The sequence below is a fragment of the Anastrepha ludens genome, chromosome 4 (assembly GCF_028408465.1).
Source record: "Anastrepha ludens isolate Willacy chromosome 4, idAnaLude1.1, whole genome shotgun sequence".
Classification (NCBI taxonomy): Eukaryota; Metazoa; Arthropoda; class Insecta; order Diptera; family Tephritidae; genus Anastrepha; species Anastrepha ludens.
Genome location: NC_071500.1, coordinates 56,549,679 through 56,573,157, shown reverse-complemented (window position 1 = coordinate 56,573,157; position 23,479 = coordinate 56,549,679). Strand labels below are relative to the sequence as shown.

The window sequence follows — 23,479 nt, the reverse complement described above, 5'->3', positions numbered from 1 at the left end:
AGCATTTTTCGCTGCAGGGTCTGCACATACATACATACGTATATTCGCAAATGTTGATATGTGTATGCATACATGTGCACAAACTGGCAGCCACTTTTTGCTGCATATTTGCTTTGCCGCCTAAGTGCTGCAATTAAACGCCACTTGAACGCCTAAATATGTAGAAATGATTCACAAAATTATGCAATTTCCAGAGATATGCAGAGATATTACATGTTCATATGTACAGTGAATGTCACAAGAAAGTGTACACCACATATTGAGAGGTTAGGACTATTTATTTATTTATTATGTAATTTCAAGCAGGGGATGACGGTGCTAAAACGAGTTGATAGAGATACTAATGAACACCCCAGAATTGATAAATGTTTGATATAATGCACGCAATCTTTTTGAAGATGGCAGCTATTATTAAAAAAAATCTGAGTTCCTGAAAAAAGTTAACACATATACATATTAGAAATGACAGAAAAAATTTAAAGCACAAAACATTTGAGACAAATTACATGAGGATTAGGAAACCGTTCACAGCCAGTTTTAAAATTTACATTTAGTAGAAGGATTTCGTATTCATTAGCCAAAACAAACAAACAAAAAAACAAAAATAATAATAACAGTAGGTATGTAAAGTACATAAGGACACACATGCAAAAACTTGCTAGACTAACACCCCACCCTAATTTTACCTATTAGTCAATTATTTATTCGAATGGAAATATATGTATTATGCAAATACAAATAGTAGGAGAAACAAGCTACCTAGACATTCATGAAACTCGTAGAAGCAAAAAAAAAACCTGAAACAAACCGCAATTAATTTGGACAAGTGTGAGTTGTGTGCAGCAAAATATTTTAAATATTTACGTATTTGTAATTCAACCGGTTAACAGCAGCTGGTTATTATTTATAAATATTGAAGCATATTGACATATAGAGGCAATTGACTGGAAAGCAAAGCCTTAGATTTTCGAGACGTAGGAAATTCAATAATCAGACAAAGTTAACGTGCAGCGCCAATTGCAGTTTTATAATGCCTCTAAATACATATTAAAACAACGCCAGAAACTTAATTATCGAGATACAAAATTGGGTAATCTGATAAATGAGATTTTAATAGAGTTATTGATTTATTTATGAATAATCAAAAAACGTATGATCCGTTGTAAAATCAATGCTAAAGAGCCAAATCTATGTCAAAGAGATTACACCGTGCGACAAAAATCAATATTTTTAGTTAACCAGCCAAAATTGTATATTCACATGGAAACTATAGCTTTTATATACTCGTAGTAATTTTGCATATACAGTTTTTAATTTTTTCATCAATATAATATTTTTAAGGACTTTAAAGTTTCACAGGAGAAACATAACAAAGTTAATGTGTTTTTTATTTTACATTTTAACAATTTAGTAAGAAGAGCGTTTTGAGGTATGTAGCATATTACTACATATTTAACCTTTAATTGTGTATATGTTTATTATATAAATTTGGCGATTCGGTAAGAGAGGACGTTGCACTAGCCTAACTTGTTTTTGTTATGTTGGTACAGTATTTTCTACATTGGAAAAAGCAGGTATCGTGCAGCGATTGAATTTTTAATTTAGGAGATTTGAAAGCAAAGATATTTATGAACGAATGTTGAAACAGCAGAAAGATGGGTTGTTGAATTTATACGAGTAAGTGGCCGTACAAGACTTGAAGACGATTCAAGTCAAGAACAGAATATCGTATTGGAAAATTGTCGCGTGACTAAAAGAGATTTAGTAGAAGCCCTAAGCATCTCATTTGGTAGTGTCAGCAATATGTTGACTGAAGTATTGGGGTTCAGAAAGCTGTGCGCACAATGGGTGCCGCATTCACTAACAACTTTATGACTTTCTCTGCAATATTTGGAGAGCTTTCGAGAGGATAAAGTGCATTTTGTGCGTCGATTCATCCTATGAATGAGCCACCATGATCCTAAATCGAAAGAAGAGGTTAAATAGTGTTCGTGTCACGAAATCGGCCAAGAAACATGAGGGATGGAAAAGGAATTTTGTTTGGTGGTTTAGTTTGCAAGCTAGCAAAACAGTCAATTCTGAATATTATTCTAAAATTTTGAGCAGCTGAAGAAAAAAAATCGTGAAAATAGACCCAGTTTACAAAAGGAAATAATTATTTTTCAACAGGACAATGTACCGGGCATTTTGATAAAGTCAAAAATCCATAAATGAAAATTCAAATTGTTGGAGCATCCACCGTATTTATCACATTTGGCTCCCAGCGACTTTCATTGTTTCCGGTCCAAAAAAATTCATGGATGGAAAGAGTTTTTTTATCAAAGATGAGGTCACAACAGCTGTGGAAGCGTATTTTGCAGCCCTTCGAGATTCTCATTTCAGGTAAGGAGTTCATAAATTGGAATCTCGTTGAAACAAGCGTATTGATGTTCAGGGAGGCTATACTGAATAATAAAGTGTATTTGAAACCCTAAAATTGTATTGTTCTCATCAAACCGCAAAACTTATTGAACAACCTAGTATTTTGACAGTGACTACTTTTTTCCACTTGAACTGTTGACAGAAAGTCAGTATCATATCTCGGCGGCACGAAATGAATTGCTTGACGCTTGAGCAGCGTTGAAATATATTCCAAACTTATTTCCAAAGTCAAATTGTATTGCCCCACATGCAGAACATTGTGTTTCATAAAAGGAAATATTTGTTTTTAGACTATATTCTAAACACTAAACAATATACCAAAAAAAATCAATTTTTGTTATTTCTACTGATTTTTATTGATTTTTTATAAGGAGACCACCGGAGACGGATCGCCCTTTAAATGCATTTACATGCATATGAAAGTACTACATACACACATACATATGTACATATATAAACGCAATTAATTGCAACTGTGGAAGCACACCCAGGGGCATGGTACATACACACGTACATTCATAACTACAGTACGTACTCATAAATAATAAGACGAAAACAAGTGGAGCCCTCTAATAAAGCGGCGGGCACAGCATGTCTAGTTTATACACCTTTTGTCTACTACTACACCTATGTAATAAAAAATATATGAATATACATGTTTATATAGGAATGTATATGCACACCGTATGCATAAAACAATAGTTTAAAATTTTTAATAGCAAACATTCATTGCAGCAGCTGCAGCGACAAACGAAAAGTATGTTCACCGCAAAATTTATGCGGGCCAAATATTTAAATATGGTATGAATATGAGGGGCCTAAAAAATCAATATATGAATATTTTATGTTTTGTATATGACGTGATGGGGGTCGTAACGCTATTTTGATAAGAGATTTTTAAGTTGCAGGGGAAAAAGGAATACGGGTGTATGTACTTATTCGTGAATATACTAAACTGTATTTACATACTTTATATGAACTAACTTCTTCATAAAAGCAAATCCAAGTTTCCGATATACTTCAAAGTATCGGTTAACCGCTCCCGATGATCTGAAAACTTCATGTTCAGATTGTCGTAGTTAAGTGCCCGCTTCGCGAATCGAAGTTAGAAACAGAATAACTCACCCTTGAGGCCTACTTGAGGAACAAAACAATCACAACAGACAATAAAAGCTGTACAAAATAGTTTAAGGGGGAGCCTGGTTTATGAGGTCTAAAAATTGCATCTCTTTGCGATTTTTTTTTTTTTAAGGAAAAAATTAATTTAGCACTGCAAAGTTTTTTCTATCTTTTAATGAACATTTAAAAAGTATAAAAACTTTTTGTACTGGTTAAAATAGGTTGAAAACAATGTTTAACATAGAAATTAGTAGAGCGCTGCAACGCTGGAGTTTCCAACTGGCGTGCAAGATGCAGCTCGTAATTATTATCTAAAGCAAAAAATTCAAATGGATTTCTAATTATCATGATTTTTTATTCTAGATGAACTAAGAAAACATAGAAAAATTCCAAAATTTCAACTTTTTGGAGGTTTTATAGGTTTTAAAGAAAAAAATGCCTTTCTATAAAAAAAAATTCACTTCAACTTGGTATAAAAATTGTTAGTTCAAATAGAAGAGAATTTAATACTGAAGGGAACAAGCTATGATTCATTTCAAAAGGTTCATTAGTTTTTTTTCATTCATGTACGCCAATTCAAAGAAATCATAAAAATGAAAAGTCGAGAAAAGAAGATAAAGTTTGTACTATAGCTGTCCGGTCACAGCGTAACTACCTAACGCTCGCCTACCTTTGGCTTTGTATCTACGGAAATATTGAGAATTAGGCTCTGTAACTTTGTGTGAATATTCTGAAATATATTAGGAATCGCTTAAAACGAAAAAAAAAATGGATGTTTTTGACCTTATAAACCAGGCTCCCCCCTTAAATGCCATCTCGTTCACGAAAGTACGATAAAAAGCACGTGCCTCTGCAAACTTCGAAGCTGTCAGAGCTTACATCAGATAGAGCAGGCAAAAATGGATAAATAGCTGTCACGTATTTAAAGGCAGATTCTGAGACCAAAGTCTAAGTGTACTAACGAACTAGTTTTTGGAAGTGCACCGTAGGCGTGAATTCATAAATACAACGGCAATTGTAAAGTCTTAATCTCAAAAACTATACTTTGCTTCCCCGGAGAAAACCACAAACTCATTATTTTAGCATCGCTCTACATTCCCAGTCAGAATGTGAATTTTAATCTTGCAAAAGTATACCCAAGAAATACGTAAGCGAACTTCTTAAAGAGTGATATCTGGGTATCGCCAGTAGATCTTGCTGCTCGAGAGATATTCGAGTAGCTCACCATATAATATACTTTATATGTAATAGGTTGTTTTTATTTTTTGCCGAGCTGTTTCTCCATTCTAGTAGTGGTGTACGTATTGATGATTTCCTCAAATGCAGAAACCTTCAGTTTTACGCCGCCTTGAACGGTATATGGTTTTTTAAGAGGAAGTTTTTCATGGCACTTACTTGGTCGTAATTCGCTAGCCAAAAACTAGGGTTCCAACACTCTCCTTGCCGCGAAAAAATCACAGTTTTTTTATTTCTACCTTTTTTATTACATGCCCCAACAAAGCCCCCATTCGTAGATAGGTGAGGTTAAGTAATGGTGTTGAGCGCTCCAAATGCACACTTCTGTAAACAACAGCGTGATGACTGAAGTAAACAATTTTCAACCGTCCCATGCCAGGCGCGTTGGCGGGCGGGTAAACGATCGGTCGTAGACATGAAAGCGGCCACTTGCAGCAAACAGTCAACTGTTGTGCAAGTGTCATCGTCATTTATCATTGACAAGCGCGATTATAATGAAATATTTATAAATTGCACTTGGACATGACTATAACTACAACTACTACATTACTTGCATACAAACATTTGTATGTGTGTATGTATGTATGTACATACCAAGAAAAACTATAAGTGCTACATTGTTTTGAGTTTGTGCCTCAGACTTGTGTAAGTATTGCAACAATGGAAATTTAAATGCCATATTGTGTGCAAAAGTAAATTTATATCGAATCTGTTGGTGTAAATTGCATGCATAAGCGAGGGTATGCGGAGTTTAATCAATCGAAATGCTTACTTTGCGATTCAACGTGTGTATGTGTATGTGGGCGCGTGTGCACAGATGCTATACAGTACGAGCGCTAACAAATTTCTATTGAGGTCATTAGAAAAATATGGCAATTATTATACATTTAGCTCCCTGCGATATGCCTGCGGGTAAATTAATTGTTTTAATTTTTGCTACATACATACACACATAGATACATACAAATTTCTAGAATGTGCTTCATATATATCTTATTGAATTGAAAGAATGAACTGAAACATCTTATTTCACTTTTATTTTCTAATTTGTGTTAGCGAGTTAATGATGCTAACTAAATCGACAAATGCTCAATAAGAGAACCATGAGCAATGCACCCACGACTTAGGCAAGCGGAGACACCTTTCACTATCTGTGGGCGAAATATTAGTAGTGACAAATACCTGAATTTGTGATTAACGTAAAAAAATTATAATACAATTTAATTTTTTTTCGTGTACCTGCATTTTAATTATTGAATAAATATAAATAGTATTAGTTTCTTAGAGTTATACGGTTTTAAAATTATCAAAAATGTGTGACAGGAAATAGTCATGCAACAACCCATTCGGCTACGACGGCCGCTAATATCTACATCTTATAAAATAAAGTTCCGAAATACGTACGGAATGTATTAATTTCGCAGAGAATGCTTAAGATCTTTTTCTTTTAGTTTAAAGCTTAGCTATCCGAAACTGTTAATTTTAACATAATTTAAATGAAACTTTAAGGGGTTAGGGGTAGTCAGAATTTTCAAAAATTTGATGCTTTTTTTGCATTTTATTAAAGTATAATATCTTAGAAATATTGTGTGAAAATTTTAAGTGAGTCCGATCAATACTTTTTGAGTTATTCAACAATTAATAAAGCGTGCTCGGACGCACAGGAGAGTTCGAGAGCAAGTAGCTAGCAGCAGCTGCAAGCAACTGAGCGCTAACGACAGCAAATCGATATTTTGGAAGCTGCTACGACGGCTGATGAACAATTATACATATAGCTAAGGATGGCACAGTGTAAGTAATTAAATATTTGTTATAACTCTACATAAATCGATAGCAAAACTTTAAATGCAGTTTTCTCAAAACTATGTTTTTTGAACTGGTGATCACTGTAACTTAAAAACCGCTTGGTAGATTTCAATAAAATTTGTGCTGCTTTTGAAGAACATAAACAACTCGTGCCTGATCGAAGGATTTTTTTTTCAAAAATTTTCTAAATTTCGATTTTTTTAACACTTAATTGTCGGTTTTTTTCTCGAAAATCTAAAAAATATTTTCTGAGGCCGCCATATTGTTAATTTTGAAAAAAAGAGCTTCGATCAGGCACAATATCAGGTCCCAAGGACTTGTGATGATCCCCGCAAGGGACTTCTGGAGAAACGGGCTGCACAAAAGGAGCGATAACTTTTACAATTATTAATTTTTTTTGAAATGTTGCTAAAGTGAAGTCGAAGCATGATGTATTAATGCTATGTTTTTTTTTTTTTTGTAAAATAAACCAATTGACTAGCAAAATAAAATAATTGAATATCATAATTTTTTCGAGTCTCTAACTACCCTTAACCCCTTAAAGAGGCGTAACAATATGGTAAAAATTCATCAATTGTTGCTGTTACATCAAACCTATCACACTTTGAAATATTTACTTCCGTTCAGTATCAATAAAATTAGTTATTATTTAACCAAAATTAAAAAGGGGCATGTTTGCACAAGAAAGCTCGCCGTTCGCTGTGTGCGAAATGTGCCGAGTTAGGTTCAAGAGGAATAAGCAGATAAACCAAAAATGAGAAAATGTGCGCTCAAATATTTGCTCATTTATTTTGTGGCTTACTGTTTTTCCGTTATTGTTGTGTTGCTGCAAGCAAGCACATTTCACCGCATTAAAAAGCAGTAACGTTCAATTAAATCTAATTGGTGAGTAGTGTTTTTAGAGGAGTAAGCCGAAATTTACAGTAGAGTAGAATGGGGTAAGATAGGTCATTTTTTTTGGAGAGCTCTTGCTACGGTGTTTTTGCATTGATTTTGAAAAATAAGCAAGATTTTGAAAGGTTATTTATCTGCTAACATTTTGGTTATACTGATTTATGTTTGGCTAAATATTTTTTGGAAGCTGCATTCAATAAGACAAAGGTACTTTTTTTCGATATTTTCAAAATCGGGGGGCACGATAGGTCACTATGTGTGAGAGGAAAAGAACAATGTACATGGCTTGAAAATTAACGTTTTAACTTTTATTTATAGAGTATGAACACTGCACATGTTATAAAAGTTAGGAATTTTTCTTTAATTCATCACGCGAGCACGTAATGTTTCGAACGGAATTTTAAATTGTTTAGAGGCTGATCGAACGCTAGCGCCATCTCGGACTGCCGCGATTGCGTTTTTTACATCCTCTTCAATTAAAATTTATTTTATTCAATTAAAAGTAGTGACCTATAATGCCCCCAGACGGCTGACCTATAGTGCCCCCAAGCACATGTTTTATGTTAGTGTCGATATTTTTTTTTAAAACAATAATATCAAAAAACTAACACATTATTCGTGTTCAGCATTATTTTCTACGTAAAATAAAACTCACCTGACAAATATTTACATACATTAAATGCACTGCACCGTAGAATAAAAAAAATGCTATGTCGGAGAAAAGCTCACAAAAAACTAAACGACGCCAGAACTAGGATAACTAATGAATGGTGACGGCCGAAATGACAGTCGCAAACGTTGTTCCCCACCACGTATTCAATTCACATAAGACGAGTGACCTCTGCAAAAACAGTGCGACGAAAACCCCACCTACCTATTGTGCCCCCATACCTATCTTACCCCATTCTACTCTACTTTGGTTTCAATATTCTGGAAAAGATTAAATGCTATAAACTATGCTTACGAAGTGAGCGCTTCTTGGACAATGTCTTACCTTTGGCCGTGTGTAAATACACTACTACTTCAAAACATTTTAAGAGAATTCTTTCTTTCGGAGAAGAGAATGCAATGTTTAACTAAATATTTGTTAAAAATAGACAGCGGGCAGTTTTCAGCGACAAGTGGACACATTGATCAAGTGGGCACAAGTAGTTGTGTTTTGATTCAAAATGCAAAACTGATTGAGAAAGTACACCTTCTAATCGAAGAGCTTGGAACTAAGTCATTGGACTGACTGGTTTAAGGGGGTCTTCTGGTCTCCAGCGAAAAAAAAATCGATTTTTTTTTTTTGCATAATTTTGTTGTATGTGTATGCGAGAATACGCCACAGAAAGGATTTTTTGAAAATCGCATTTTTTCACATTTTTCTGGGCACCGAAGTGTACCCTCCTCCGGCCGTTTTCATCATAAACTTTATCTTTAAACGCGTTTCCCCGAAAATCGTGTTTTTTAAGCATTTTGGTCACACTTTTCTTAGTAGTTATACTCCGATTTCAATGGTTTTGGTCTTAAAAGGTTCGGAAAACTTACCGCTAAGTTTCCCCGTGTACGATTTTTGAAATTTTTTTTCATTCCATTTTTATAACCTTTTAAAGTTCAAAAAATGAGCAAAAAAAAATTTTTTTTGCAAATTGTTGCATAACTTTTGAAAAAAATTTAAAAAAAAAAATCTGTCACGGGAAAACTTAACCAGGGCAACTCTGAAGACAACGCATATCTAATTTTTGCTTTCTGATTACCCAGGTGGAAAAACCGTGACCAAAATGGAGACCTGTTTCGTTTGGAGGTGGACGTCTTCAGCGCCATTTCAAGGTCGCGGGTGTTAATTTTTTTCAAAGTCAAAACCATTTTTTAAAAGCCAAGACATGTACCTTTAAAATAAAAAAAAAATTTTTTTAAAATATTCACAGGATTTGTCACAATCAATCCCCAAAAAACCCCTTCATTTCAGGGCCTCGAGACCAGAAGACCCCCTTAAAGAGAGATAGCAGTGTTATCAGCTACCAATGATCATGAGGATGCAGTTAATGTCTTAATACTTTCAAAATGTAATGCGGAAGAAAAATCTTTCTATTCGATAGACACAGTAGTGGGTGCTAATGGAGCTGCGTATTACCTAATAGAATTTTTGAAATTCTACTGCCTCTATTTGTGATGTGCGTCTTGAGGTTTTTTTCGAGAATTGAGTAACCTACAGTTTAAGGGGGGAAGTATCTTTAGACGTTTCAAAAAATCGATTTTTTTTTATTGTGTTAACCGATAGGTATATGCTCTAAGAATATTATTGCAAAATTTCAAAAGCCGATCTTGAAAATTATGGAAGATATGCCACTTGAAAGTCCAACTTCGGTAAGTTTCTTTTTCCTTGACCGCGAACTTTAAACGGCGTTTTCTCGAAACCATGTTTTTCAAATTGGCGTAAGTGATTACGGAAAAAGTATTGAACCAATTTTCTTCATCAAGGTTTCATTTTAAAGGGCATAAAAAGCTACTCTAGGTAGACTACGGACGAAAAGAAAAAATAATTTTTTGATACTTTTTAACACAAAAATGTTTGAAAATTTTTGCAAAAAAAACCAAAAGTTTTTTTTGAAGCCTCATTTAATCTTCGAATTTGCTAGAGATTGTAGTCTATCTAGGATAAAAAACCCTCCTGAGTAAAATAATGTTTGATTTTATGATTTCAGATGAAAGTTGCGATGTCAGCGGCGACACGATTTACGTGAACCGCCATAACTCAATTAATTGCTTATTTATAATAATGTTAAATACGCTTTTTTCTTCTTGGAGCATTGCCCTAAATATATATCATATTAATTTCATGTGCACTGTTTTCATTTTCCCAAAAATAAATCACGAAAAACTGGTTTTTTTCGGCCCTCTAAAGGTACTTCCCCCCTTAAGCCTGCTCCGAATTGCAGATATTTGTATTTTTATTCTGCTATGGCTGACCTGCCGTGATTGCCGCCACATAAAGTGGAAACGGCCCGATATAAATCCGCCAACGTTATGTAGTTGAACAAGGTTGCTGATCAAGGCGGTTAAAATGTTTTGATTCCTAGAATCTCAATAATACCATTCTATTTCAATTTAAACGACTCCAGTTCTCGAACAAATTATGTTTTGCAGTTACAATAATAAAGCTCAATGGCAAACACTCAAAGTGGGTGGTTTGGACCTTAGATCTCAATGTATTACTCATGGTTAATTATAGAGCAACAAATAAGGTGTAACAAATAAAAAAAGTGTGTAAATATATGTTTGGGCTTGTAATGGAAAATATATAAATATTGTGGGCACTGAAATAAAAACAAAATTAGTAAAAATAACTTGAGTATACTGCATACTGAATGCATAACCACCTCTTTGAGTTCATTTAATGCTACATTCTGTTCATTCGTTTGGACCATCGGTTCAAAACTTCCAAAAAAATAATTTGTAAGGGGTCCCGGTGGCATTGAATTTTCAAAAAATTGAGTTTTTTTTGATATTTCGAAAGTATAGGCTTTTAAGAATTGACAGTATATTCTTAAAGGTTGCAAATATTATGTTCCCAGTATTTTCGATTTTACAGCCGTTTTAGCAGTTAGAGTCAGGTTCGTCACGCGGCTACTCTCGTATTTTTTTATTAAAAACCTGAAAACCCCCGATTTTAAGAATGTCAAATTCAAAAACGCGCCATTTTGTAAGCCTTTTTTATGTATGTATGTAGCTATAGTCATACTGATTAATAATTTTCCTTTTGGTTTTTGTGTTTCAGATAAATAGAAGAGCTAAAATGGACAATGGACGAATTTTAAATTTTTATGAACTAAAATGTGCTGTTGATTTGAAAGAGCAACGGCTTTCTGCGATTAACCGGTTTTGTAATTGAGCCTATTAAGTTTTTAAATTCTGTCGAGTGATGTTCTATGCATTTTAACTTACATAAATTCATGAGGTAATAATTTTTGATGACACATTTATAGTTATATTGAACACGGTAAAACTTGTATTCAAAAACACGCATGCATACGGCTGTTTTCAAATAACTGTATTTCTCATAGACTCCTTTGATCATTCATAAAGAGTTCAATATATTTTCACGCGCAGTTTATTTTCCAAGCCACGTTCCCTTGGTAAATTTCGTAGAATTCTTAATATAATGTCCAAAATAATATTTATAAGTAAATATTAGTAAAATCTGTGTTCTAAGCTGCTTAAATTAAAGTATTGTGCGAAAATTTTGTGCACAGATTTTCCAAGTCAAGTGAATGTATGGTAGATACCCAGTTCGATATGTTTTGCAGGACATAAATGTATACGCTTATACATATGTACATATAAAGATTTACAAATGCAAAAAAAAAAATAATAATAATAATTCTTTCAAATGAATGGAAAAAGGAAGAAATTATTAAAGAACCAACTAATCCATAAAGGCCGGGGCCGAAAAGCGATTAATTTCCAAGAAAATTCGCAAAGTTCGCCTAAAATTTCCTCGGAAACATCATTTAATAATCTGCTTGTATAGTTATAATGCCAACCTAGCAAACAAAAATGTGTATGTTCATATTTATTTTATCCTAGCAAATAGTGAACCTTCGAAGGTGGTAGCACAATTTTAAAAATTACTCTTAAATTACTTTATATGCAATGATTACAAATGATTGACTCTGATTGATTTGAATCACTTCGTCTGACATGCAAGCATTCAGTTTAATTGTGCACAATTCCACTAACTTTAATATTTGTTAGACATGAACGATTAAACTGTTGCAAACGGGTTGGCGCTCATATGGTAAATCATATGCCAACTGAACAAATTTTTTGTAAGGTGTCAGACAAAATTGAAAGTGAAAAACAGCAGAGAAGTGAATAATCACAGAATCAAGGATTGCTTTTTTTCAGATCGCGAAATATGTACCGCCAATTCGTGATTACAGAAACAAAGTTTTTCCTAACACTATTAGAGCAAAAATTTCAATAAAATTCCAAAAACAAAATTTATGATTTCAAATAAATTTACATATACCAGGTGGGCAACGTACCTCTTCTTCAAAGATATTTGCATTTTGTACCACAAGATGGCGCAAAATATATCACCCTATCGTTGAATTTTTAATTATTTTCAATTGGTGTCGTACGTCGATCATTTTTGGCATTTGTGAACTAGACAGCTGCAGATGCAGTGGAGCTCGTAAAGGTAAATTTAAAGATTTCCATCTGTCAAAAAAAATTGTATTTATTTAGTATTTATTCATAAATAAAGTTGTAAAGTTATTCAAAAAGAAAAATGGATGATTAATTTTGCGCCACCTTTTACTGGTTCTTGCCTACATATGTTAATTCGTACCCCTACGATTTCTTTTCACATACACTGCGTTCCAAACTGCAAGCACAATAATGTTATTATCACACAAAAAGATTGTTCATATGTGGTGAGACCCATCGCAGATCTTAATGATAATTTCAAATTGTTTAAAGTTTTTTATACGAAATGCCAACACTATCAACCCGTGTCCTGTGGACAATAGGCGACTTTAATGCGCGAAATGCAACTTATTTTCGTAGTAAAAACCGACAGACATTGTTAAAGTCAGAAGTGAAAGTCGCTTCCTCGATTTCATGTGGTGTTGCAGATTCTGATCGTTTTCTTTTATTTTCGATTATACACAAATCCGATTGTCGAAAAAGCTGTTCTGCTTATAACTAAAAAACAAAGATGCACCTAAGTTTTGAAAATTTTGCTTTTAATGCATAAAAACACTGTGTTTCAGAGGAAAGGTGAAAAAAAAATGTAAAAGACCACAGCAATCACTTGGAGCTGCCAGAATCAAAGTAAGTAGCCAAAATGATTCCACTAAAGATTAGTACCTTTTCGTGAATTCTTTTACTATATCCTGATTTTGTTCCAAGGTTTTCAAAATTATTTGAGGTTTTGTTATATGTTTGATCTTTGCCCAAGTAACACTTAAAGCGCCTTTTTAAAACCATTATGAGACCTCTAATGGGCAGATATCTGCAGCCAACTAGAGCTGTTGATGTAATGGGCAAAGTTGATGGGGTTTAGGTTGTAGCACTGACCCAGGCCGTCGAAAAAAGGTACACCCAGTGACCTTAATCGCCTATCTGCCAAACCAAGACATTTGCAAAGAAAGGTCTCCACAGCTTCTGAAATGGGAATTAAATGGTAACTCTAGCTTTTCTGCGTGTGTGCCGATCGTCCAAATAGTTATCATACAACAGTCAGGGAAATGTCGATGACCGGGTCAACTCCAATTCAGTCGATCCCTCCCTGGCAGCCTCATTAGCAATTTTATTTCCCTACCATGAAAAAGCTCCTAATTAAAAACGATCTGCCATTTGGAGTCGGCTTAAAACAGATACCTCCGTTTGTGGAACAACAACCCAGATCAGATAAATGTTACCTCCACACAGAAGAGATTTGATCTCCTCCTTACAAGAGGTGACCAGTTTGAATCTGCACCATAGCGTGGTCAAAGCCTTGATCGCGGCTTAACTATCGGAAAAAATGTGAATATTTCCTACGTTCCATAACCTTTTGCATGACTGCAATATCGCAAAGACTTCTCCTTGAAAAACACTACAGTATTCGGCAGTTTTAAGGAAATAGATAAATTGACTGACTTAGAGAAAACCCCTATTCCGACTCCAGATTCCATCTTGGCCCCATCAGTGAAGACAGAGGCACCAGCATCGATCGATACAGATTTCCCCCGTTCCCATCTTGCCTACTTGGAAATATTGCTACATACGAGTGCATATGTATGTATAATACATACATACATACGAAGGATCTGTCTTGCCTTACTGTATGCTTTTTTCATGCAAAGCTGATTACTGACATTTATTTGCTTAAATGCAAGTTTATCCGACAGACTGTCAAATGGACAGAAGTGACCATATGCCAACCCCTTCCCTTTTCCCATTCCGAATTCCACACATTTGTTTCGTTTTATACAGAAACTTTCTTTGAAATGTATTTCGTTTGCTTTTCAGCTGGAACAGCTGGTCACTCAGCAGTCTATTTGTTCAATTCCTAAGTTTTATTTGTTTTAGTTTTTTGTCATTCACTTCTACTACTGCTTAAATACTGAATAGCCTTTGCTTCGGCTTACCGCTGACTCGGGCGGAACAGATACAGTAGCTTTGCTACAAATTCCATGCCTTTATTTAGTTTCGTGTTAATGTATTCTCAGTGTACACTATCTTGCGGTATCTTTGTACATTTGGATAGTTTAAAATGTGTGTTATTTAAAAGCAAATATTAAACACATTGAAAGTTCAAGAATATGCATAAATAAAGCAACGCACTAAATAATTTATTCTTTCTCCGACTCAGAAACTAGGTTGCTCAATAAATTTTGCGGCTCGATAAGAGAGGAGGTTGCTACTAGCCTAAATTTTTATTATTTTTTGTTGTTATGTTGGTAAACTTTTCATATGGACGTATGTGCAGTTTCATTTCAATCTGTCAATTCGCTCTTTGTTTACATTTAGTATCGATGTGTCATAGTATTTTCTACAATGGAATAACTCAAGTATAGTGCGGTGGTTGCATTTTTATTTTTAGAAGCTTTAAAAGCAAAAAGAAATTTTGAAAGTGTATAAGGACTTTTTGCCATCAATTAGTGCAGTACCTGGCTTGCCAAATTTAAACGCAGTTACAAGCCTTGAAGTCGACCCTCGTCAAGGACGTCCAAAAACAGCAACACGAGAAATCGTAGAAAAAAATACAGGAAATGGTATTGGAAAATCGAATGCGACTTTCTGTAGCACCATTTAGAACATTGTTGAAAGGGTAAAGTGAATTTCATGCGTCGATTCATCACTAAGGATGAGACTTGGATCTATCACTATGATCCTAAATCAAAAGAAGAGACTGCATAGTGTTGTAAACCTGGTTCTTCTGCTCCGAAACGAGTTCGTGTCAAGAAATCGGCCAATTAGCCGTTTTGTCAGTGTCGGGTGTCCGTGTTGTGTGATACGAAAGGAGTTTTGTTTGTGGATTACTTGCACACTGGTAAAAAAAACCTAATTCTGAATATTATTGTAACTTTTTAGAACAGCTGGAGGAAAAAATTCGTGAAAAATACCTAACCCGGAAAAGAAAAGCATTTTGACAATGGCTGAAATACATGAATTAAAGATCGAATTGTTGGAGCATCCACCGTATTCACCACATTTGACTCCCAGCGACTTTCATTTGTTTCTGGGCCAAAAAAATGCAGGCATGGAAAGCGTTTTTCACCAAATCATGAGGTTATAACAGCTCTGGAAGCGTATTTTGCAGCCATTCCAGATTCTCATTTCAGGTATCGAATTCATAAATTGGAATCTCGTTGGAACAAGCGTAACAAGCGTATTGATGTTCAGGGAGGCTATGCTGAATAATAAAGTGTATTTCAAACCATAAAATTTTGGTTTTCTTATCAAACCGTAAAACTTATTAAATAACCTAGTATATACAATATATGACACTTACGGATTGGTATGGCGTACATTAACATATACTAAGCTGGCAATCAAGTTGAGAAATATGAATATTCTAAGGCTGAGTTCACACGTGATAGTTTTTTCCTTACTTCCTTATCGCATAGCAATTGCTCGTTTATAATCGATAAAAATCAGTAGCCATCAGTTTAGGTTTTATTGCACCGTTTTTGTACCACTGCATATGGTATACTTCTGCTTAGACTCAACTCCTCAGCGAGCAACTGTTTTTCAATAAAAATCCATTTCTTAAAGTTACCGCTTTTGCTTGAAGTTGCGTGAACGCTCGATGCGAATGACATCTTAACATCCACCCACTCCTCCCTTGTATTTTTTATTTTTTTCTTTTAGCTATCATTACTGTTCTTAACATTTACTTATCACTACGTTTAATATAAGTACTCTCTCAATTGCTAAGTACCATTAGTTTATAAATTATCCTACTAAACAATGTCGTCGGAGTCAAAGGCCACAGCTGGTCGTTGGAATTAGTTTCCAGTGTTATTGTATAATATATAATTCGCGCGGTTACTTCAGAAGTGCACTGGTAAAATTAGTACCGGAGTCTAAATGTGGCAAAAGAAAGTTATAATCTTTTGTTTCCTCTGGTATTATATCCATACAATTTTGTTTTTGAATAATATTTTTAATAAATATAAAAAAAAAATGATTTTGAGTCAGTCTTTATTTTGACGTTTATATGCTCCATTGCTTGTCTGTTTGTACTGTATTGAAACTCTCTACATAGTTCACAAGTGTCAAATGTGATTAACGTACGACACCATTTGCACAAATTAAAAATCTTCCGATAGGGTGATCAATTTTGTGCTACCCCCGAATTTATCTATATCACTTATATACTATCTGTTTCTGCACAAACGAAGTTATTTGATCGATTTTGCGGTCACTTGGATTTAATTTGGTTTCCATTTTCGATAGATTCTCAGCTGTCAACAGAGATTTTACCACGATGCGTGCATTTGAATGAGTTGCAATGTCTTTATAAAGAAAATCTGTTGCATGTGAATAAGCAAAATATGATCATTATTCGTGAATATTCAACCATATCAAAAATGTATTTTGTAAAAACGGACTCCGGCGATTTTTTCGGTTTTTTTTTTTTTGTTTTGCTTAAAATAGTTTAGAGCTGGAAAACAAAAAAAACATCGGTGTAACGATTTTTCACTGAAATTCATTTCAGGTCCACCATGACATACTTGCAAGAATAATATACCATGTTTTGTACCATATATAATGTTTTGTTTTTAATTTGTTTTTAAAGTTTCGATTCACTTACTGTGCAGTTATTCTCTTTGTTCCCTTTTTTAAAACGGTACAAATTAGAGGCATAAATCATCATCATAATTTTGTTATTTCCAGGCCATATTTATAACAAGATTTAGATAACAGAAAGTTTGAGGAAATAATTCTAAATAGTGAGTCTCAAAGTTAAAGCAATTATTTCCGATTTTCGGAAAACTTTTTATCAATGCTGGAAGAGTATATGTTGAGAGTTATTTGCTTCTCTTATTTGAAGTATTTATCACAAAAGTACTTTCACTTTTTCAACAGCTGACTTTGGCATTTGTGTCACCACTCGCAACAATGTGTGCTGAATCAATGGCCAGCCTGAGCACAGTCATCTTCATTTTACTCTGTGTTTTGTCGAATGGGTTACTGCAAGGATGATAGATTTAACAGGTTTGGTCAATAACTACGGTGAAAAAAAAAATTGTGAGGTGAGCTTCGACTGCCACGTCACAGCGGATTCGCCAGCCAAAATCTGCACTATAATTTCACACAGATTCACACTCTGGTCCAATCTTATTTTTTCGTAAATAAACCGCTTCGTGATCCCATTTAAGTGAGCTTCTCAACCTGTTATTGGCCACACCTTCCACCATGGTATTACTGTACCTTTCTGAATGGTTTATGACAATGATAGTAAATCGTATTTTGAAAAGTCACCGACTCCGTAAGCAGATGATATTGCCTCCATAATAATTTATGGGTATTGTTGTTGTTGCAACAACATAAACATTCCCCATAAATGGTAACAGCCCTTGGCCGAATATAAATACGTGTCCCTCCGGCAAAGTCAATCCTCTCCTCGTCAACCATACGATTTTCAGCCAATTTTGTTCCAAGCATTTTACAACTCTAATTAGCACCGGAATGGATTTTTGATACCAGAACCTTAGCTTAAATCCTCTTTAATTGCATACCCAATCAAAAAAAAAATATGTGTGGGCAAAAAAGTAGAATCTCAAAAACAAAAAAAAAATTTGCAACGCTCTTTTACAATTCTCTCATAGTTCCAACTCATAAGCACTTCCGCTGTTTAGACAGTAGTATGAACTTTTGTGGATGGCAATGTGCCCATAAAACGTTAAAGAGTTTCTTAAACTGCAGGTACTCGTACTTCTATGGCAACACCAGCAAACAAACTATTTAATGTTTGGCAAGCGAAGTGAGGAACGTAAATGAAGCAGAGAAAAACGTGTGTGTTTCTACATAAACACAAGCACACACATATATCGCCAAAGGTATGTACTTAGGTAAGTATTGATGTGACGCCACTTTAGGTAGCTCCAAAAGCGGGAGGAGGAAAAAGAAAAAGGGGAAGTCTGAAAAGTCCAACCCATTCGCGAATCGCGAGTGCTTGAATTAATAAGCAAATAATGACCACCTATTACGGAGCAGCTGCATATAAGCAGTGGAGAGAGCGTGTTTTGCTGAACAACTTGATTCAATATCCGCTATAAGTACTTTCTTCCGTCAAAAGCACTCAACATTCAACTCAATAATTCTTTCAGCTGTAGGAAGCGGAAGCGACGAATGCTTCGCCGCCAAACGGAATGGGTAGACTGAAATGCGAATGAAAGGAAGTAGAGGAGGGGGCATAGTGTTGACAATAAAAACAACAAGAATGAAAATGAGAAAGTTTCTAGTAAGCGGCGTAGTAAATTTGATTAATTGAAATATTTGCCCACACAAAATCGCGGAAATATGTATTAGTTAATCACTTAAAATTCTGGCAGTATGAATATTGTGGAATTTGAAATTAATCATAAGTTATATATAACACATACGAGCAAACGCTTAAATTAATATTTCATATTTCTTGTGTTAAACGTTCACTGCTAGTAATAAATTCAAAAATAAATAAGAAATTCTTAGCGAAAATATTTGCTTTATATGTTAGCTTAAACTAATAAAACTTACTTGGATGTGAGGTTGGTATATTTTCAGAATATTTATTCTTACCTAGAAAGAGAAAAAGTGTACGAAACGAATTAATTCAATAGAAAATGCATCAGATATTTTATAAATAAAAAAATAAACAATCAATAAGAAATGTGATATAATGGTAATTTTATTTTGCCATTTGTTTTCAGTAAATTTAGTCGCAAAAATTCAACACTGCTTTTAGGAATAACATAAGAATAGACACAACAAGTAAAGTACTGATGTTTTTCCACAAATGGAGGGACCTACAGTTTTATGCCGCCTCCCAAGGGCAAATAGGGAGACATTCACATTTTTCAATTAGTTTGCAATAAACTAATTGTTTCGTTGGCAATGTGGCATGACGCACCGTCTGGTTGAAACTATAGTACACGTCGTCAATATTCATACATAGAAACATTGTTATTCATATTGCAATCTGTTGGCTCTAGGCCCCTCTAGAGCTGCAGCTTCTTCGAAGAAAAGGGGCACAATGGCTCATTCGCCCAATGGCAACAACAAAGAGTAGCACAAGAGGAATGTAAATGTTTCTAATGTACCACCGTAATTTTATTTGAATATCGAACTGCGACAGCTGTCAAAGGCAGGGAAACTTGGAAGCCCCAGTTTATTAAATTCATTAAGAATGAAATTTCGATGTTCACAAAATAGTTGAAAAGGCATGAAATGATCTTTACAGGAAAAACTCAGTTCATCGACCGAGGATTCGTTAATGAATTATCAAAAAACCAGAATTGAAAAATGTTAGAAAAACAATACAGAACATATCACACATGTAGTTACTCGGTGTGCCAAATTTTGGCAGAAACTTTTTATCCACAGATTCCGAGATATATTTAAAGTTATCCCGGGACTTCGGGATTCATCCCGGAATTTATTTTCGGGCATAACTTTTTTAGTAGGAGTAAAAATTCAATAAAAGGAAGCTAAATAAAATTATATTTATATTACAGGCAAATCTAAAACTATAAAAATGTACGATTCAAAACATACAACACCACAATTAAGAGAACAAATAAAGGGTCTTTTGACAGCAATAATTAATATAGAAAACAACGAAAAAAATACAAACATATACACAAATTGTACAAATATATTCAAGTAAATGTCAGCTATTGAACAGCACAAGCCGATTCATTAACGCTTTTGAGCTAACTGTGAAAACACATGCATACACAATGTACATATGTATGCATATGTAGCTAAACTTGCAGTTTTACCTTCTGTCAAAAAAGTACCGAGAATTGTTCAATAAAAGCAAAATAATTGTTTTAGCATCAAAACTTATTTCGCTGCCTTCAAAATTGGCCCCATTCGAAGCAATTGTCCAGACATCAAAGCACCTTTTAAACGCGTTTGACGAGATCTTCTTCAGCTCCTTCAGCGAATTATCCTTAATGGTCTCTATCGACTCAAAGCGGTGTTTGCGGAGTGGCAATTTAAGTTTTGGGAAAAGGAAGAAGGGACAAGGGGTTAAATTCGGTAAATACGGTGGTTGTTCGATGATATTTGTCGAGTTTTTGGTCAAAAAAGTGTTTACAGTATGAGCCTTGTGAGACGGTGCGTTATCGTGGTGCAAGATATATGCTTTTTCTTTCCACAAATTGTCTGTTTCCTACGCACACTCTCTCTCAAACGTCGTATAACTTCCAAATAATATTCTTTATTTAACGTAAAACCATTTGCAACGAATTCCGAGTGCACATCATCATGATAATCAAAGAAAACGAGTAGCATGACTTTCACTTGTGACCGACGCTTTTTAGACGCTTTTTTGTCGTCTCTTGTGGATAGAGCCATTCAGCCGCCTGTTGACTGGTTTGCATGTAAAACTTATATCCACGTCTCATCACCTGTTATTCACTTATTCAAGCATGTCTTGAGCCACCTTCTTCCGATGAATTTTTTGAAAGAAATTCAACTCTCTTGCAACGAGTCAAGCAGCAATGCGTCTCATGCCCAATTGATGGTGTAGAATGTTGCGAATTGATTCGTGAGACACACTAAGGTCACGAGCTACCTCCCTCAAACTTAAATGATGGTTTGATGGTTTTCCAGCAACATTTCCTTGACTTTGTCGACGTTGCGGGGCAACCATATCGGGAAAAATCTTCCACGACTACTCAGTCCACTGCAAAAGCCCCTTATACCACTCGTATACCCGTATTTTTCATAAAGCACGCTCGCCATAGGCTTTCTGCAACATTTTCGACGATTCGGTACACGAAATCCCGTTCAAAACACAAAATTTAAGACAAACTCTTTGTTCAATATTTTTATCCAAAGTGAAAATCACAGATCACACCTGCGGTTGACTGATATAATTAAATGCCAAAAACAACCTAATTGACAGATCACGCGCAAACTCTGCGACACTATAGACTAACACTATAGCTGGTTTGAAAAAATTTGAAATTCAAAAACTTACTCAGTTCAACTCAATGAGTTAATATAATTACAATTATTAATGATGCAGTTTTTAATATAAGTAAATTAAAAGAACTTTCTTGGAACTTGGAAAATTTGTGTTGTACTCAAATTTTCTGATAAAGAAGTTTTTACTTCTTTCAATTTGATATTTAAAATATTTCGGGAACCCGGAATTAATACTAGTGCTTGTATTGAAAAAATAATAATTGGCGCGCAGACTTCTGTTAAGCGTTTGGCAGAGCTCCTCCTCGTATCTGTGATGTGCATTTTGATGTTGTTCCACAAATGGAGAGACCGACAGTTTTAAGCCGACTCTGAAGGGAATTTTTTTTTCTTTATGAGGAGCTTTTTCTTCACAGAAATACCGTCGTAAGTTTGACATTGCCTGCCGAGGGGCGACCGCTTATAATTTTATTGTGTCTTGCATGGAGACTCGAACTTACTCACTCCTTGCCTCAAATTACCGGTAAGCCGAGACTGGCATCCCTGGTGAGCGCCTACAAACGAGGTGCGTTAAAAAATGAGATGCATTTTGAAATTTCGCGTGCTGCGTACTTTCGATGATTTAGTTTTTAATGTTGGTGCACTCGTCTGGAAGATATGTTTACGGTTTTAGCAATATAGCATGTTTAGTTTATTTTTGAGCGCCATAAATAACACAAATGTTTCGCGTGTTCGCCGATTTTCCACTATCGGAAAAATTAATTAAAGAAGTTGCATCAAAATTTGTGTAAAAAATGGAATTAAGTGCACAAAAACAGTGAAATGTTGACAGCTTACGGTAAGAGTACTTTGAGTCAAAAAAAAGTTTACAAGTGGTACAAGCTTTTCACAGAAGATCGAGAAGATGTGAATAACGAAGCTCGCTCTGACCGCCCCTGCACATCAACAACCGATGAGAATGTTGAGAAAGTGAAGAAACTTGTTATGGAGAATCGCCATGCAATCTTTTTGGAAATTTTGGGCTTAAAGCGCGTGGCAGCGAAGTTCGTTTTGAAATTGCGGAATTTTGACGAAAAACAACGTGAAATGAGCATCGCTCAAGAATTGTTGAATGACGTCAGCGATGAACCAGATTTGCTTAACAGGGTCATAACTGGTGACAATATATGGTTATGACATCGAAACCAAAGCCCAATCGTCCTATTGGAGGAGTACAGGAGAGCCAAGATTCTTTAGCAGAAAATCGCCGAACATGCAAAACACTTGCCTCTTACAAACAAAGTAAACATATCTTCGAGACAAATGTACCTACACAAAAACAAAAACTATCTAATAATAGAAAGACGAATGCGCGTAGCCCGCGAAATTTTATACCTTCACCTTATTTTTTGAACACACCTCGTATATTCACTTTATATCATATTTACTAATGACTTCTGAGCTGTAATTGGAAACAAAGCAACTACAAATATACTCTACACACATACATACTTCACACTAATTAGCGCCACCAAAAATTCTTTAACCAGGTTTTTATATCACCACGAACACATGAAAAAACTGTAACTAAAAATAAAAAAGAACAACAGAAATACCGGTAATGAAATAAACAATAGAATCCATATTTGCTGTTGCTACAATAAAGTGGAAGTGAAATAATTTACAAACAAAAACTTCATGGACGGGCAATCAAAACGACACGACAAGCAAAAAGAGAAAGTTAAAACAGAAACTATGTGTGCATTCTTAATAAAAAAAGATATTCATTCAAACCACAGAAGAGCAAAATAAATAGAAAACCAGAATAGAAAGAAGCAATTGAGGATTAGAAAATATATCAGCGACAATAATGCGCTCTCAAAGCAATCAAAATATTATGGGTTTA

General features: G+C 34.7%; 1 protein-coding gene across 1 annotated transcript in view; it reads right to left on the bottom strand.

Moving 5' to 3' along the window:
• The window catches only part of LOC128861840 (probable serine/threonine-protein kinase DDB_G0282963), a 147,425-nt gene that overhangs the window by 68,325 nt on the left and 55,621 nt on the right, over positions 1-23,479 (bottom strand). Inside the window, exon 3 of the mRNA XM_054100215.1 lies at positions 19,198-19,239. Coding sequence (XP_053956190.1) covers positions 19,198-19,239 — 42 coding nt within the window. The remainder of the gene's footprint in view (positions 1-19,197; positions 19,240-23,479) is intronic.